The sequence below is a fragment of the Helianthus annuus genome, chromosome 10 (genome assembly GCF_002127325.2).
Source record: "Helianthus annuus cultivar XRQ/B chromosome 10, HanXRQr2.0-SUNRISE, whole genome shotgun sequence".
In the NCBI taxonomy this organism is placed as follows: domain Eukaryota; kingdom Viridiplantae; phylum Streptophyta; class Magnoliopsida; order Asterales; family Asteraceae; genus Helianthus; species Helianthus annuus.
The window spans coordinates 989676-1007099 of record NC_035442.2 but is presented as its reverse complement, the minus strand read 5'-3'; the positions used below and the strand labels follow the sequence as shown (position 1 = coordinate 1007099).

At 36.3% G+C, this 17424-nt stretch overlaps 2 protein-coding genes and 1 pseudogene across 4 annotated transcripts; 2 read left to right on the top strand and 1 right to left on the bottom strand.

Annotated features, from left to right (window-relative positions):
- Positions 1 to 1007: 1007 nt before the first annotated feature.
- Positions 1008 to 7754, top strand: LOC110883773 (UDP-N-acetylglucosamine--dolichyl-phosphate N-acetylglucosaminephosphotransferase). Its single transcript, XM_022131422.2, has 11 exons — positions 1008 to 1433; positions 2165 to 2252; positions 3451 to 3542; positions 3671 to 3789; positions 4875 to 4990; positions 5732 to 5859; positions 5935 to 6021; positions 6143 to 6203; positions 6885 to 6925; positions 7268 to 7388; positions 7481 to 7754. Exons 1-11 carry the CDS (start codon positions 1084 to 1086, stop codon positions 7538 to 7540), a joined length of 1263 nt encoding a protein of 420 aa, XP_021987114.1. The 5' UTR covers positions 1008 to 1083; the 3' UTR covers positions 7541 to 7754.
- A 3534-nt stretch (positions 7755 to 11288) lies between these two features.
- On the top strand, positions 11289 to 12543 carry LOC110887048 (annotated as a pseudogene).
- Positions 12544 to 13389: 846 nt separating this feature from the next.
- Positions 13390 to 17300, bottom strand: LOC110883770 (alpha-glucan water dikinase 2). Of its 3 annotated transcripts, none has more exons than XM_022131417.2 (13): positions 17156 to 17300; positions 16907 to 17016; positions 16647 to 16725; positions 16426 to 16517; positions 16264 to 16315; positions 16106 to 16191; positions 15844 to 15973; positions 14882 to 15007; positions 14609 to 14719; positions 14383 to 14481; positions 14125 to 14298; positions 13916 to 14008; positions 13390 to 13832 (listed from the first exon to the last, which is right to left on the bottom strand). In XM_022131417.2, exons 1-13 carry the CDS (start codon positions 17225 to 17227, stop codon positions 13506 to 13508), a joined length of 1551 nt encoding a protein of 516 aa, XP_021987109.1. In that variant the 5' UTR covers positions 17228 to 17300; the 3' UTR covers positions 13390 to 13505. The 3 variants fall into 3 exon arrangements, with proteins under 3 accessions (XP_021987109.1, XP_021987110.1, XP_021987111.1); XM_022131418.2 differs by having other exon boundaries at positions 15844 to 15970; XM_022131419.2 differs by lacking the exon at positions 17156 to 17300 and having other exon boundaries at positions 16843 to 17132.
- Positions 17301 to 17424: the final 124 nt, after the last annotated feature.

Here is a 17424-nt window from a genome sequence, read left to right as displayed (position 1 = left end):
CTTAGGTTATAGTCTAATGGTTCAATCATTGGGAGGTGTAAGTATTTAAGGGAAATAATTAGCCGTTCAAAAAAAAAAAAAAAAAAGATGTACGCCTGCTCGTACCGGAACAATAATTAAATCTTTTTCCGTATTCCAATTAGGTGGAGAGTCGGGTCGGAGATCCATGATGAGTATATGATTGAGATTTGAGAGTGAATTTTGGTTGAAATTTAGAAATAGTTTGTGTGATATTTGGATGTATAATTTTGTACTAGTGGGAGTGCCGGCGCGTTGCGGCGGGTGTCTCTGTTTTGTCGCCTCGTAATGTAGTGTATGGCGTTTTTGTAATGGTGATGTGTGAAGTAGGGTGCAACAACCTAGTAGTAGTGTGTAACTTATATATACAGCCATACATGTTATTAAGTTTACAAATGTCTTCTCTTTTCCACCCGTGCAATGTCGCTAGAAAACGTATGCTGTAAAAATAACTTTTTAACTTTCATTACAACCTTCTCTACAATTATACATCTGGACTCACGGCTTGGCCAACGCTTTTTATCCTATCGGCTCCATCTTATGCTAGTGCCTATTACTCTCACTTTCTCACTAATTTTTTCTGGTTTTTCCAAACACACTTGGTTCCTGGCAGTGGCGAAGCTTGAGATTTCCGACCGGAGGGTCGAAAACGTACACGCCCAAAAATTTCTATAAAACGTAGGGGGGGGGGGGGGTCGAAAACGTATATACCCAAAAATTTCTATACGAAAACTACATACTCTCCACTACTGAGCGAAAAGTTCGGGGGGTCGGCCGTCCCCTCCCGCCCCCACTATCCTACGCCCTTGGTTCCTGAAACCCAAAAATGTGGGCTGGATCCATCCCTGACCCAATCCCGTAGCTTTCGAGCCGGCTTGTGGACCGTGGGTTGGGTTTGAAATTCGATAAACCTCCACATCAGACTAGTCCACCGGTTGACTCTGACGTGTAACTATATTATTGGTTCCCACACACTCCGATGACACGAAGAAGAGCAATCAAATCCCAGAGACTCGTTCTTTAAAAACGACATCAGCTTCCAAAACCTCTTCAGTCACAGCAGCCATGGCAGCCCGCAAACGAGGAGGAGCTTCAAAACCACCGCCCCCCGCCGCCGAATCACCACCACCGCAACCCGTGGCAACATCCACCGAGCCGCAGATCAGTGCATCAAAACCTACAAAAATCCTCTTATTCTCTCTAGTTTTCTTCATTCCGTACCTTTACCTCATATTTTATCACTATTCGATCGAATCGGAGTTGAAGAGATCCATCCTTATCAATGCTTCACTCAGCTTTGCTGGATTTTTTGTAACCCTAGTCATGATTCCGGTTGCTTCTAGATATGTTCTCAGGCGTAATTTGTTTGGTTATGATATTAACAAGAAAGGCACGCCTCAAGGCCTTGTTAAAGTGTAAGTTTTTAGTTACTCATCTTTTGAATGATACATCATGCTGAATTTCTTTAAGATCTGATGATTTTGAGAATGAATGAATAGTCTTGAAACTTGTTGTTGATCTGATAGACAATAGGAAATGAGAAACTAGGGATGTTGAGTGTATGATGGCAAGAGTAACTCATTGGGATAGACATCCATACCTCATTCATTAGCTCCATATTAGGGATTTTAAAGATTGTTTTTTTTTTTTATTTCGCTATGGTACAAAGTGACTCATAGAATTGCTCCAATTTATAAAGGAACTTATGCTTTGATTTTGAAGATTCTTACATAACCTTGAACAGTGGCGAAGCTTGACCCGAATGACGGGGGGGTCGTAAACGTATATACCAAAAAAATTCTATAGAACCGGGGGTCGAAAACGTGTGTACCCAAAAATTTCTATACGAAAACTACTTATATAACACTAATGAGCGAAAAGTTCGGGGGGTCGGGCGCCCCTCCCCGTCCCTTCCATACTTCGCCAATGACCTTGAAGTTTATACTCGAGAACGCAGTAGAAGGTAAGAAACACATGCTAGAAAGATGAAAAACATTAAACTTGTGATATCTGATCTACCGGAAACCTATTATGTCTTTAGTTACTATTCATAGCACTAGTTCCATGTACTTGCATTAATGCATAAAAGTATACCATCGTATCGTTATAGTTTATTTCCTTTTTGACACTGCTATCTTTCTTGCAGGCCTGAATCCCTTGGTATCGTTGTGGGCATTGTTTTCTTGGTTGTGGCAATTTTGTTTCAGTATTTCAATTTCACATCAGATTCAAATGTATGTACACTTCTTCTACTTGTCGCACTTTTTTGGCGAAAAAGAAAACAAAATATATATTTTTTTTTGTTTTATGAAAATCAGGTGCTTCTTTTGTGTTGACAATTCCATCTCTTTCTGAATGTTCATAACATGATACGCCTACTCTTTTTTCTGTTTGTTTATTTCTTATGCACAATAATAATGTATGTGGACATGTGGTGGCTAACCAAGAATACAACTTTTTTCATTAAGGCACTCATTTACTTAAACTACTTTAGGGGTCTACCCTAGTATGCATCCTGTTTCGTTTAATACATATGATAAAGATGCATGCTGAAATGTTGTAAAATGACATAAACCCTGTAATTTTACTTCATATTGTTGTTTTTCGACATATTCATACAAGGATATTTTTTTTTTAATTTTAAAATTTTAAGGGCATTTGTCTTTTTTTTTGCCGGATTTGGTATAAGAGAAACTAGATACATACTTTAGTGCTCTATAAAGTAGTCTAAACATACGGGTAGGCCTGGCAAAACCAACATTCACCGCCACGACAACCGTTGTCAACCAACGCCACCACCACAGCCACCGCCATCCATGGCAGCCGCCGCAAAACCACACGTCATTGCACAACCACAGGTTTTATGGCTGTTTGCAGGTTTTGGTTGTTTGATAAATAAACGAATTTATGGCTGTTTGAATGCTTGAGTTGCAAGATATGATTTTGGACAGAAAAACATGTGGTGGCTGAAACTTGTTTAAAAGTTAGGGTTTGGGCATCGGGAACATTATTGGTTTTTCGAAAGTCAAACTAAATCATTTTGTTGATTAAAGTCCATTTGATAAATTGCTGAAGTCCACTTATGAAAAGTTTTGATGTTAAGCTTTTTGAATCTGCTATTGGAGCAATTAAAAAAAAAAAATCGGCTGCCAACATCACTGGTATTATACTTTTAAAACGACCCGAAACCCGTTTCAACCCGAAACCGTTCTGACCTGAACCCGTTTTGCCCCTAACCAAAACAACTGTTTTTTGATTTGACCCATTCCGACCCGACCCGACCGTTTTGCTAGGTGTACATACGGGTGATGTTAGTGAGAAAAAGTTGAATGCTTGGGCAGCCTCAACATGCATTATCCCTAGTACTTAATATATTTTTTTTAATTTTATTATTTTAATTAAGTGCTAATTGGTTAATCCCTACACATGCAGTGGCTTGTTGAGTATAATGCTGCTTTAGCATCTGTCTGCTTCATGATTTTGCTTGGGTTTGTGGACGATGTATTGGATATTCCTTGGCGAGTGTGAGTTTCTCTACTTCTCGAAATTCATTTTGTTTTTGTTTTCTTCTTTTTTGATAACTATTCGAATTCGACCTTCGGTTTACCCCACTCCAGATCTTTAATGGGTTTAATATTGCTTGTGAAGGCAGGAAACTAGTATTGCCATCAATTGCTGCTCTCCCTCTGTTGATGGCCTATGCCGGGCATACAACAATTATGATACCAAAGCCACTTGTTGAATATGTTGGAACCGAAATCTTGGATTTAGGTAATTACGAAATAATTCCCTTGTTTTAACAAACTTTGACCCAAAATTGGGTTGATATGGGTGGGTTTTCAAATGTTTTGGTAGCTGTTTATTATTGAACGGGTCAGGGTGGGTTAATTCAGACAACCCTTTCTAATCAAATGGCTCAGAATGGGTTGCTGTTATTTTTCAAAACCGGAGAAAATGCTGTATTTCTCTCTACGCACATCAATTAATAAGTTGAGATACAAGATAACATCTCTACAAATCTGGTGTCGCAACCTGCTGCGTGCGTTAATCATGCGGACGCGTCCAACGCTGGATTAAGCGCTTATCGAAGCTGGGTTACGTGGCGTAGGGTGTTTTTTGGCCACGGTACGCGTAACCGACATATAAACATGTGTAACCGACACCTAAACGTGAAGAACGACACCGGAATGCGCGTAACTGACAGTAAACACGCGTAACCAAGGGCACGCGCGTAATTAGCGTCGGTTATTCATGTAAAGCCGGTTTTGTGTCGAGCGCTGCGTTAAGCGCTTACCAGGGCCGGGTTACGTGCGTGTCCAAACTGCAGTATGCGTAACCGGAGTAAAAATGTGTAACAGACGTAATTGACACCTAAACATGCATAACCAACACCGGTTATGCGTCGAGCGACTAGTTAAGTGCGTGCTGGGGCCTATTGGCGTTTCTCGATCCTGGTACATGTAACCAACATTTAAACATGCGAAAACCGAGGCATGATTGCGTGTAACTGATGTTGCCGAAAAACTAGAAAGTCAGAACATAGAAGTTGTACAGTAATTTTAAGATAACTGTTTTTTTAAACCAACCCGTTATGACCCGACCCAAACCAAAATAACCCTTTATTAAATCAACCCGTTTTGATCTGACCCGCCTGACCCTACCTGTTTGCCATGCCTAGTTCTGTTGTGTAAAACTGAGGTTATCGAACTGGATGAAAGCAGTTGACTTTAAATGGAAATTAGGCCCAACAGTTTCAAGTGCGTATGCACACACCCCTTATGTTACTTAATCAGTCAGTCGTAAACAAACTCATTAAGATCTGATCTATTTTTTAGTGATCTTTATTTCATAAACAGGATGGATTTATAAGCTATATATGGGACTTTTGGCCGTCTTCTGCACAAACTCAATCAACATCCATGCTGGCATCAATGGCCTTGAAGTTGGGCAAACTGTTGTTATATCATTCGCGGTAAGTTTTAATGTAATATAATTTCATTTCACATGTCAACAGAAAAATAAAGGTTAATATATTCGGAGGTCACTAAATATGTATTTTGTTATTTATACCAGTTTAAGCCAATAACCTGTTGGATGACAAAAAGACTTGAAAAGATAAAAATAGAGTTAAATGCCATTTTAGTCCTTGTGGTTTGGGTCATTTTGCCAGTTTAGTCCAAAGGTTTCATTTTTAACCTGTGGGTCCAAAAAGGTTTCAGAGTTGCCATTTTCGTCCACTGGGTTAACTTTATCCATTTTTTCTGTTAACGAGAAGGCCAATTCGGTAATTTTGTATGTAATTCTATTAACTAAAAGGGCAATTCAACCATATAAAATGACCGAATTGGTCTTCTCGTTAACAGAAAAAATGGATGGAGTTAACCCAGTGGACTAAAATGGCAACGGTGAAACCTTTTTGGACCCACAGGTTAAAAATGAAACCTTTGGACTAAACTGGCAAAATGGCTCAAACCATAGGGACTAAAATGGCATTTAACTCATAAAAATATATTTGAAGAGCTGCCAACATGCTAATTGGTAAAAGTTATTATTGTCATTTTCAACGTGTTTTTGCTCGAAATTGGTATCAATGGAACAAAATACATACTGGTTGTTCTAATCTATGGGTGTCGTAGATGAAAAGAGTTGAATATTTGGGTGGCCATCATCCTGTAAATCAAGAATAAAGCTGACTTCAAACGGCGATGTGCAGATTTTGATTCACAATATCATGCAAATAGGAGTATCCTCCAATGATGAAACTAAACAGGCTCATGCATTCTCCATGTACCTTGTCCAACCGTTGCTTGCAACTTCATTGGCGTTACTTTCTTATAATTGGTAATATTTACTTTCTTACCCGTTTTCAAATTTGATTATGGTTTTCCGCATCATACTTAACCCTTAGTATTTTAGGTACCCATCTTCTGTTTTTGTTGGTGACACGTATACATACTTTTCTGGAATGACGATGGCTGTTGTTGGCATTTTAGGCCATTACAGGTGCGCAAGTTTCTTTTCTACTTAGATACTTGCAAGACTGTGTTTGTGTACTTTCTGTAATGAAAGTTCATTCTTGCTTGATCAAGTAATAAGTTATGTATACGTTTTTTTTTTTTGACAGTGAGACGCTCCTAATATTTTTCCTTCCTCAAATTATAAATTTCCTATTGTCACTTCCTCAGGTCTGATCTCTCTTCTTCTCGTTACGTTTAATTGACATGTTCATATTGTAAGATTCAAATAAACAAAAGCTGAAAATGAAAGATTATTTTTCTGGTACAAAAATTTTAACCGGTGATCTATGCAGTTAATATCGGTGATATCGGTCATGCATGAACCTAAGTGTGTGTATTTGTTTAACTTGATAATATACTAAAATTTATATTGTGAACTATTTATTATTATTATTATTATTATTATTATTGTTGTTGTTGTTGTTGTTGTTGTTAAAAAATTGAAAATGTAAAATATATTAAGAAAATAATAATAATAAAAGACTACCAAGCAGCAAGCCAGCAAGCACATGTTGACACGTGGATAATAAAAAAGGGAAGAGGAAAACACGTTATGAAAAAGTATAAAGTTTGTTATAAACTAAAATTTACGATTAAAAAATCCAGAAAAAATGTTTGGGTCAAATGGCAATTTGATGAAACATTGAGGATTAAACCATTATTTAGCCTTATTATTAAGATATTTAACCTGTGGACGTGCTTTTTTAATAGGTCAACTTAAATTTTAAAGTAAAAACATCTAAAAATGAAGTTAAGTTTTAATGAATAATTGGTTAAACCTGTAGGGTTAAAACATTATTAACCCTTCAAATACTAACAATTAAAGTCCAATTTTTTTTTTTTTTACAGCTGGCAGGTATTATTCCCTGTCCACGTCACCGGCTTCCAAGGTAAGGATTTTTCCTTTTTTCTGGTGCTCTATTATTTTCGCTTGATATGGCAAAATGGGTGAGAATTGGGTCACAGGTTGGTTTAGGTTGACGTGAAACACTATTTATCTATTCTTTAGTTGTATTTTTTTTGAAAATTTATATATATTATTACAATAATAATTTATTGTTTTAAATAAATCTATTTAGTAGGATATATGCCTTAAAATACACTTTAAGCGAGTTTTAACATGTTAGACATAAAACATAACTCAACTCGACCATTTATAAGTAAAGGGTCAAAGTTTGTTACCTTTGGTTTTCAGTTTGATATATAATTATATATATTTTGATTACTACCAGGTTCGACCCTCAGACGGGACTACTGACTGGAACAAATGATGGAACACTTGTGAACGTTTCCTTGAGATTATTTGGCCGGAGATCTGAAAAGTCTCTATGCATCTTGCTATTGATTCTCCAGGTAACATCTTGAAGACAAAAAGTTAAAAAAAAAAAAAAAAAAAAAAAAAAATCATGTGAAATTTGAAGATAATTTTGAATAATATTTTACAGGCACTTGGTTGCTGCTTCTGTTTTTTGCTGAGGTGGATCCTCACTGGTTGGTATAAATGAGCTATGATTATGGCTTAAAAGAGTTTTTGGCTGGCTATATATCGATCGAAGTTCAAGACCGTACTGTTACTTGAAAAAGAGGTGTTGTATCAATGAACTGACTGGATTAGTATAAGCACATAGGATCTTTAATGTTTCTTTATACAAATGAATTCGGTATGCTGCTCCATTCATAGAGAAACCAAAATACATTTGATCAAATTTGTTTGCCTTATAGTCTTTTAGATGGGTTTCTTCTTAATTAATTAGGGGTGTAAACAAGCCAAGCCGAGCCTGAGCCCGACTAGGCTCGAGCTCGGCTCGTCATGTTTTTATGAAGCTCGAGCTCAAGCTCAGCTCGGTTCAAGACTACTTATTTGAGCTCGAGCTCGGCTCGCGACTAAAACCCAAAGCTCAAGCTCAACTCGAGTTATTTTAAGAACAACATCAAACGAGCTTAAAACTCAGCTCGAGCTTGCTTCAACGAGCCAAAGCTCGGCTTGAGCTCGACTCCCCAATGTTATCATCATTATTATATTATATGTAATAAAACTAAAATTTTGTTTAGGCTCTAGTACTATCATCATTATTATAGTAATGAAAATTCAAAGTGTGATAAAATTCATATACATATAGTATATACCGGAAACTCTAGTACTATCAGACAATAACATTTAGCAGCTTTATCGACACAAATTTGTATATAAATCGCTATGAAATAGCTAGAGATGGCAAGCCCAGCTCGTTTGACTATGAACATGTCAATCCTTGATTCCGTGTCGTGTTCATCTCTATCGAGTCAAATAAATCGACAATAGCAAATGTACACGGTATAATACAATTCATAGCATTGCGATTGGTGGGTTTGGAGCCTTACCTCTATCCTAGGAAATAGAGAAACCGCTCTCTATAATAGTTTCTTAAAATCCTTATTTGAAACTTCCATATATAAACATCAAACTTCCAATATGAGCTAATAATGACATGCCATAACCTCATACTTTGCATATATAGCAGCCTTCACATTCATATTTGTGATGTGCCTGTTACTTTGGGTGCTCTAGTGGAGCCATGCAGTTGAGAAACATATGACCGCAAAAGTTTTGGACCAAACCATTTTGATATTCAATGATTTAATCCACTATGTTGTTGAGAAACGATCTAAAAGGTTCACTTCTGGATTTCTAGTTGAAAGAACACGCACAAATTGAAAAAAGGACCGTTAAATTCTTGAAACACTTGGGGGCTGTTTGGCAATCTCTGCACTGTTCAACCTAAAAGGCCAGACTCGGTAAGAGGTTTTAAGCAAGCAAGTGTTGTTTTGGTTGAACATCTGAATGACTGTACATAATGACTATTTTACCCTATTGAACTATTTTGTGCTGAATGAAATATATTTGTTTGGTTACAATTTGGACGATTGTATTGAATGATGAATAATTATTGAAGGAAAATACAAAACATCATAGGAAATCCAAATTACACATAAATCATTCAAAATCCATGGAAACATACTAAAATCCAAATAGAAAATGATACTTTGGGTACACTTTTAATTTGAATCATTTGAAATTAATTGGCTAGCTATCTGGTCACGCAAAGCAGAGCCGTCCCTGAAAACTCTCGAAAAAATTTAGGCATCGGGCGACGAAAAGAATTGGGCCCAAAATTATGGTTAAGGGTAAATGAATTACAAAAATAAAAACTTAGTGATGGAGCAAAGACTTGAACTTGAGACCTTTACATTATTTTGAGATGGTTTTCGCTACTACACCACCAATATTTTTTTGCATAATAAACGGATGAATATACTAAATATATAATCTAATAATATATACAAGCTTATAAAGACTTTTCGGGCCTTTTGAAATTTTGGGCCTCGGGCGTCGGCACGGGTTTGCCAGGCCCAAAGCCGGCCCTGACGCAAAGTAATACTCAATGGCTTGTGAACCCCATTCTATGTCATGAACGAACTGGCCATCGTTTTCTCCACCTTGTATTCAGAAAACACAATGTTCTTCTCGTAGTCCATAAATAATTGATCATCAATATTGCATTTCCCTAAAAAATTATGGATGGTGAAACAAGCAGTCTCTTTGTATTGAAAAAGAAAAGAAGTCATTTGCTTTAGGATTGGGAATCTCGTCTTCAAAACAACATATGTGCGCAGCAATCGCTATGTCTCTATTGAAAAAGAAAATGAGTCATTTGCTTTTGGATTGGGAATCTCGTCTTCAAAACACCATACGTGCGTTCACTAACATTTATGAGTTGTGCGTGAGCTTGATTGAAACTTTTTTCTTTGGTTAACGCACGTTGTCATCAAAAATCGGCTAACGAGAATATCTCGTTTTACGGTAGGGAGTCATGAATCCACGAGTGTTGGTGTATACAACGACACAAAGGTAATATTTATAATGTGCAATGCCCTCCCATCTGGCCCATATGAACGTAAATATATCATATCAAAATCACAAATTGCTAAGAGATTTTGAAAGCATTCACCTTTCCCTCTTCTCTTGTAACAAGTTTGTTAATCAGAAGGCACGATTGCATGTGTAAGAGTTTCATCCAACACACCTATTAAGGGTGAGCAAAAAATCAAAAAAAACCAACAGAAACAAAAACCAACGGTTCGGTCTTCGGATTTTTAATAACCGGAAATTTCTAACACAACCCAAAATTATATGAATTAGAATATGGTTTGTGTTTTTCAGATAATATATAATAAGTTGATTAGATGATACCGACTTACCTTACGATGATGTGATCCGACTCAAAAGCAATCACTTACCTAACGATGATGCGATCCGATTCCAAAGCAATCTGCGCTGATAATGTGTTATAAAACAACCAAACCTATTAGCAATATAAAGAGAAGAATGATAATATGAGGGAATGTTTATCTTATTGATGTGTAAGTATGAAATACAAAGCCTCTATTTATATGCTCATACATTAACATTAGACCATGCGTAGTGGGGCGTGTTTTTTCAAAATTTAGGCCCAATAACGCCCAATATTGCCCCTCGACCGCCCCTGGGCGTGTTTGGGTGTGATTTTGCAATAAAAGCCCCTCCAGCGTGATTTAAAACACGCCTTCCCCCATTTTCTTTGTCCAATCACCTTCCATCTTCCTATTTTTTATCCAATATGATTTTTTTAGTGGTTTTTGTTTTATTTAATTATATTACATCTCATTTAACATAATGCCCCACATCCCCACTGCACCCATTTTGTAAAAACGCCCAATAATGCCCCGTTGCTGGCTGGGCTGCCACATGGCGCAAAACGCCTTAGGGTGGGGCATTATTCGCTCCAACGACTACGCATGGTCTTAGAGTAAATACAAAGAAGAGTTAAGGATGTGAATAGTCACACTGAATGATATGTTCATAAAAAGGATGAAACTTTTGTTTTCTAATGGTGTTCATTTACAGAAGTTGATATAGTCCGGTCATATATACCAATGATCGTCAATTTTGGAAGGCCATGGTTACTGATGAAAACCAAAACTATACTCAATGTTTTGGGTTTTGGATTTTTGTAATCTATCAGTTTTGTTTCTAAATAAGGGTAAAGTTATTTTACAAATGATTCTAAAAATAACAAGTGTACAAAGACATAATAGATTGAGAAAAATATAACAAAATGCCGAAAAATATAAAATGTTGAGGAAAAAGGACTCAATGAGTCGCAAAAAAGACACAATACACAATTGTAAATAAAAAGACAGAAATTCTTGTTTGTTTGTAGGTGCTGTCAAGCCATGGGCCGAGATGAGACCCATAATCTCACAGCTGCTCAGGTTTTTCATCCATGCATGCAGTGTGCGGACAAATTTTTTCTCAAGGTCCGTTGTCCGTACGTAATCAAACCAATATCACAGGAAAGTGACTAGGATAGATGGCTAGTTATCAATGTCTAGGTCATAAATAGATTGTATCCGAACAAATATGTTTTGAATTTTTTTTGTATGGTGCGTGGTTATTGATTTGTAATTAATCCTTGTTTGTTTGTTGTTGAAACTGCAGGCTGACATCTGCCAGTTAGGCATGGATCAAATTAAGGAAAGTCAATGTACTTGCTAGGGAGTACTGCAGTGATGATATCAAAAGGAAAAACAAGCCTATCATATTCTCGCATCGTAAGAGCTAGAATTTTAACTTTCTTGATACACATATCTATATGTGCGTGTGCGTGTGTTTGGCTAAACGTAACCCATCCTATTGAATTGATGTAACATACATACGGCTGTCGCCCTTTCTTTTGCCAACTGATTTGTCATTGTTATAATCCGTTGTTGTGTGCAGACATGCTTACTGGATTGAAGAAAGGGCAAGAGAAAATGTCAAAATCTGATCCTTCTAATCCTATCTTTATGGAAGACGAGGAGGTATGCATATTCTAGCTAACTTCAGGTGACTTGAGTTTAATGCTAACTTCAGGTGTGACAGGCTGACGTTATCCTGAAGATAGACAATGCATATTGTCCACCAAAAGTCGTTGTGTCTTGAGTACATAAACTACATAGTATTTCCGTGGTTTAACGAGTTCAAGGTAGAAAACGGAGGAGGAGAAAAGTGAGTTTGATGGTTTATTAATTACATCAAAAATCGTGTTCATAAGTGTTTACTTGGTATTATATCGTTTTCCAATCAGGAGTTTTGACGAGCTCGTCGCTGAATACCAAAAGGGGGATGGATGTACAGCCTGCTGACTTATCAAAGGCCTTAAACCAACCGGATTTTGCAGGTTTGCTGTTAGAATTTTTCAATCTACATCAGTTTAACGATATCTGTGTTTTTAAGCCTGTTCGTGATCATTTCAAGACTGACGAGAATGCTAAGGCTCTATTCGAGAGACGTTTTCAAGTTTCTACTTCTTTACAAACTCCTTGTACCTTTTACATACAGTTTTTGTTTTATTTTATTTTGCAAAGAGTTTTAAAGTCACAAAATGATCAAAACCGGGTTGTACCTCTACATCAGACAGAGTCTGCAATAGAACGATTCAGTGGATGAATTGGAACCCTGAGAATAAACAATCAAGTTGTATGTATCTTTTTAAAATCGGAACCTTGTCACAGTTTGACCACCAATGTTTATACCCCTAGTCAAGTTTCCTTTCATTACATCTAGATCTTCAATTTTATTAGTTTTTTTTTTTTTTTCAAACCATACTGTGACACATGACACCCTCACATTAAATACCTTCGACTTTGGTGATTAGTTTCTCATTTTATTTTCCCACCCTCACTTTGTTTCCTTTTTTTTCAAAGGGGTGCAGAAATCTTTTAAAGATTTTAGACCCCTAGCTATATAAAAAAAATCGGTTCATAGCGGTTGGATCGGGTCGGAAATAACTTTCCCTTTTTAGGAAAGATGATTAAGTTAACTCAAAGGCTAAGAAGTGAAGATTGAAGGAGATAACTTTTCATAATGTTTGATTCGGTGTCAGTATTTTTAGTTACCTCGTTATGATTTTGTTAGTCAGCTCATCCTAACTGTATCCGTTTCTAAATGTTCATCCCTTTCTTCCTCGCGGACCTTTGATCAACAAAATGGGTTAAAAAATATATCAAAGTTTAAAATTACACTAGCTGAACACATTTATCATTTCCAATCTACAACTAATCTAAAAACCAATAAATAAATAAATAAAACAACCCTCATTGCCGATGATGCTAAGCTTCAGAGTTGAACATGACGTTGAAGTCCGATGGGTTTTGAAGGATTGTTAGCGGGAGGATAATAATAGGAGAGATACGTTTTTTGAGTTGTAAGTGGGCCACAAGTTGAAATTTAGATAGCCCAAATCTGTTCTCACCGTTTTTACAATTAGCATGGTTTGTACAAGTGCACTTTTAGCCGTAGATATGGTTTTATGAACAGATGGCGCTATTAAATACATAACAATAGCAAAAGACAATTCTTGTATACTACAACCATTATTTCGTAACCATTACATAACACATGCTAAAGGTTCAAAGAATAGGCTTACATTGAAGCACATATACTTGTTCATCTTGCACCACCCCTTCAACGCTTTGAACACATCCATACAAGTCTTCTATAATCTTTGCTGTTTCTGCAATTTTTGAGTGAATCAAACCTTGAAAACGCAAATCAGTTACCAGCCGGTCTCTTGAGTAATCTAACACAACTTCCTCCTTGTTTTCCATTGAAATGCTGTCGTATATACCACTGCAAGTATATCCATTTGTGTTCTCAGGTATAAAATCTGGCCTAAATATAATCGATCGCGTGCTCTTCGTGTATAATCCGGTTGACTTGCTTGGGTAACAAGTAACCTGAAAGTTACATTATAAAAAAAAATGAAATTACGCTTTACAGAATATATTAATATTTGAAAATACGAATGAAAAAGTCTTACAGTAGGTGATTTAAGATCAGATTTTTTAGTAACAGAACACATGGGGCGACCCAAAGAAGCACCAACTAAAGTCTCAACTGACCCCTTGACGATCTGTTAATGAATCAAAGATGGCGAGAAATAAATGGATCGATTAGGGTTATGTTTAGCAACTCAATAGGCTAAAATAAAAACAGCTTTAAGGAAATATATTAGTATTACTGACTTACCTCTGTGTATATCTCTGACGAGTCTTGAGACACAGGATGATGTGTGTATGTAACAAAGGCATAATCAGCTCTAATATATTCTTGAATTAAAATACCGATGCGTAGTTTATCATAAGTAGTGTTTGTATTTCTGTAACTGACATATGCTCCTTCATTCCATTTAGAAGCCCAAACCTGAAAATGTTTAACAGATCGATTGTTAAATGCCCTGGTATCGAGGTCAAACTATGCTGCCACAAAGGGGGGGGGGGGGGGTACCATTTTCATAGCTTGCCAAACACGGGTCCACGTATCGTCTCCACGACCTCGAGGCCATGGTAGTCTTGAACTCTTCATTTTCTTCCTAACCTCAATGCTCTCCAAAGTTCAATTACAAAATTCATAATTTTATTAGGACTTTGTCTATTAATCTATTTCAGCAAAAAAAAAAATTCAAATTAATGTTTAAAAATCTTGAAATGGAATAGACAATGAAGAGAATTACCAATCTACGAGGAGCTTTTATTTGCAAAACGGTTTCTTGAACCGTCTTAAGCTTTGAAATGTCTCCTCGATCTATGCGTTCGCCAAGAGAAGCAATTTTCTTTGCTACCTCCTGAGGAAATCATAATCAATTTGAAATTAATGTAATTCGTCTGTGACTTAGTCAAACTTTTTATTGGAGACACGTGTCACACTATCGGTTAAAGAACAACTTCTTGTAATTATCTAGTAGGAAGGGTTTACAAGCCCAGATAGATTTAAAAGGATACCGTACCTTATTTATGTCTTCTGATAATATTTTTTCAAATACTCCAAGAGGTAGGACAATTGATGCCGGAAATTTCATCCACTTTGGCCCCTCATTATTCAAAAATCTAATGCTGCGTGACTTTTCACCAACCTGATACAACACTCATGAAAAATACAGTCGAGATAAGTATGAATTTAATTTAACAAAATGGGCTCACTAGTTTGACCTGTTTATGCTATAGGATAGAAAATTGGATTTTTATAGAGTAAATTACGTTTTTGGCCCTTGTGGTTATATCACTTTTACTATATTAGCCCAAAATAAGAATTTTTAACATATCTGCCCCCATGGTCTCTATAACTAACCATTTTGGCCCCCATGATCTCTAGACTTAGGGGCCAAAATGGTTAGTTATAGAGACCATAGGGGCAGATATGTTAAAAATTCTTATTTTAGGCTAATATAGTAAAAGTGATATAACCACAGGGGCAAAAAAAGTAATTTACTCGATTTTTATATTCCCAACTTTAACATATTGCCCGACAACAATCCCAACTAAGGAAATGTTTTAGGACAGTCCTAACTTTTAACCTATTTTCGTTCGGCGATCCCACACTAACAAAAAGTTAACCTAGTTGGTTTTTTGCTGACGTGGACTGCCACATAAGCAGTCCACTTCAGCAAAACGTCGACTTTTTTTTGCCACATAAGCAGTCTACGTCAGCAAAAACTAATCGGGTTAACTTTTGGTTAGTATGAAATCACTGAGGTAAAATAGGTTAAAGTTGGGACTGTCACAAAAAATTTCTTTAGTTGGGATTATTGCGGGCCAATATGTTAAAGTTGGGATTATTAAAATCCATTTTTCCTATATTATAAATAGCAAATTCTAATGTATGTGATATATGTGTTTGCGTATGTAATGTATGTCCAAAAAACGGGTCAACAAGAGACTATTTGGGTCAGCCCCAGTTTCAAGTATATACCATTTCACTAGAGGTTTCTTCAAGTGACATAACATACATATTGCTGAAAGCGTTGTTCTTTTGGGATAGTCCTTGCCAAGTGGAGGAAGAAGTCGAGAGTTTCGGAAAGAAAGTAGCGCTGCAGAGGCTTCTGTCGGTTAAAGAAAACGTTAAAATTGCAGAAATCACTAAAGCCAACATATCCCTTGCCAGGTATAGATGATAGAAACATAACCGTCAACTCATAAGTTCAAATATTTTCCAGCTTTATTTAGATATGCACCTGTGTCTCAATGGCTTTTCGATATTCTCGTTATGAGACGTTTCATTAAGCAAGCATTTACCATTTCTTGCACCATCATTTTTACCCTGTAAAATTCAGATTCAGATAATAATAATCTACATGGTAGGATGTAAACGCTACATAATGGAGATACTTGCCTCTATTTCTTTGTGTAAGTTAATGTGGAAGCTAGCTCCATTCATCTTCAACCTAACCATGCAAAGGTATAGTACATCAAAACCAAAAACCAAAAACCAAAAACCAAATAAATAAATAAAATAGACTTAAGAAATTATAAATTGTAATATAATTAGTTGAACCATTTATCGTGTCTAGCATTTTTAAGAACAAATTCAATGGCATGTATCTTAGGGTCCCGTAGCTCAATCTCAACAACATATGCATCTCCAATCTACAAGTCAAATGATCAATAATGAAGGCAGAACAATAATGTTTCCCATTTTTTGTCAAAAAAATAAAATAAATAAATAAATAAATAAAATAAAAGGAAGTCACAACAAGGCAACTATAAACAATAAACCTTTATAAATGGAGTAGACAATGCAGCTTTCTTATAAACCGTTGTCCCAGATGGATAAAAGGAGGGAACAAACCATTTTCTGCAAGAGACAAACAAAATCTACTAACTGATTTGTAAAAAAAAAGGAAAGAAAGGGTGACAATTTTGACCCATATCGACCCAAACTCGTTTTGATCCGTTATCAAACACACCCGACCTGCGCTTTTTACCACCACTAATAAGAAAGCAAAAAACGTTGACGTTCAGCAGAATGTTATTACTTGTTTCCATTATAGATGCAACCCCAGTGAAGAATCCAGGTTTGTGAACACTTCTGAAGTTGAAATTTCACTTTTGCATTGTGGCCGCTTGAAAACACAGACACATCAACCTATACATGAATGTTGATGTTAGCTTTGTGATATCATTCGTACCAATTTTAAATATCACAAGCAATATATTTGCATAAAAAGTCAAATTTTGCCCATATGATTATGGAAGAGATGTGACGAATAATGAGAAATTCTAACCTGAAGTACCATTCCATCATCGAATTTAAATTTTTTTATTTCGGTACATTTACCGGACTTCAAGGAAGCCATAGTGGGCTTTTGGCAGTGTGATAAGCAAACTCGATACTTGAACCGCTTTGAGAATCTGATAAAACTGCAAGCTGAAGTATATCACAAGGCAAAACAAAAAAGAGTATATTCCCGATTTCCAAAAGACTCAGATTTAAGCAAAGAATCATCTTCTTTTTTAGTTTGTATTTTGTAGGACCCACTTGTTTAGGCAAAAC

What these genes read in the sequence shown, in the direction of transcription:
- LOC110883773 (XM_022131422.2), top strand. Translation starts at nt 1,084, where the DNA reads ATGGCAGCCCGCAAACGAGGAGGAGCTTCAAAACCACCGCCCCCCGCC. An exon ending in CCTCAAGGCCTTGTTAAAGT is followed by an intron (nt 1,434 to 2,164) that starts GTAAGTTTTTAG and finishes TCTTTCTTGCAG; the next exon opens with GCCTGAATCCCTTGGTATCG. An exon ending in GCGTTACTTTCTTATAATTG is followed by an intron (nt 5,860 to 5,934) that starts GTAATATTTACT and finishes TTAGTATTTTAG; the next exon opens with GTACCCATCTTCTGTTTTTG.
- LOC110883770 (XM_022131417.2), bottom strand. Translation starts at nt 17,227, where the DNA reads ATGGCTTCCTTGAAGTCCGGTAAATGTACCGAAATAAAAAAATTTAAA. An exon ending in ATGATGGAATGGTACTTCAG is followed by an intron (nt 17,017 to 17,155) that starts GTTAGAATTTCT and finishes ATTCATGTATAG; the next exon opens with GTTGATGTGTCTGTGTTTTC. An exon ending in AAGAAACCTCTAGTGAAATG is followed by an intron (nt 15,008 to 15,843) that starts GTATATACTTGA and finishes GTGTTGTATCAG; the next exon opens with GTTGGTGAAAAGTCACGCAG.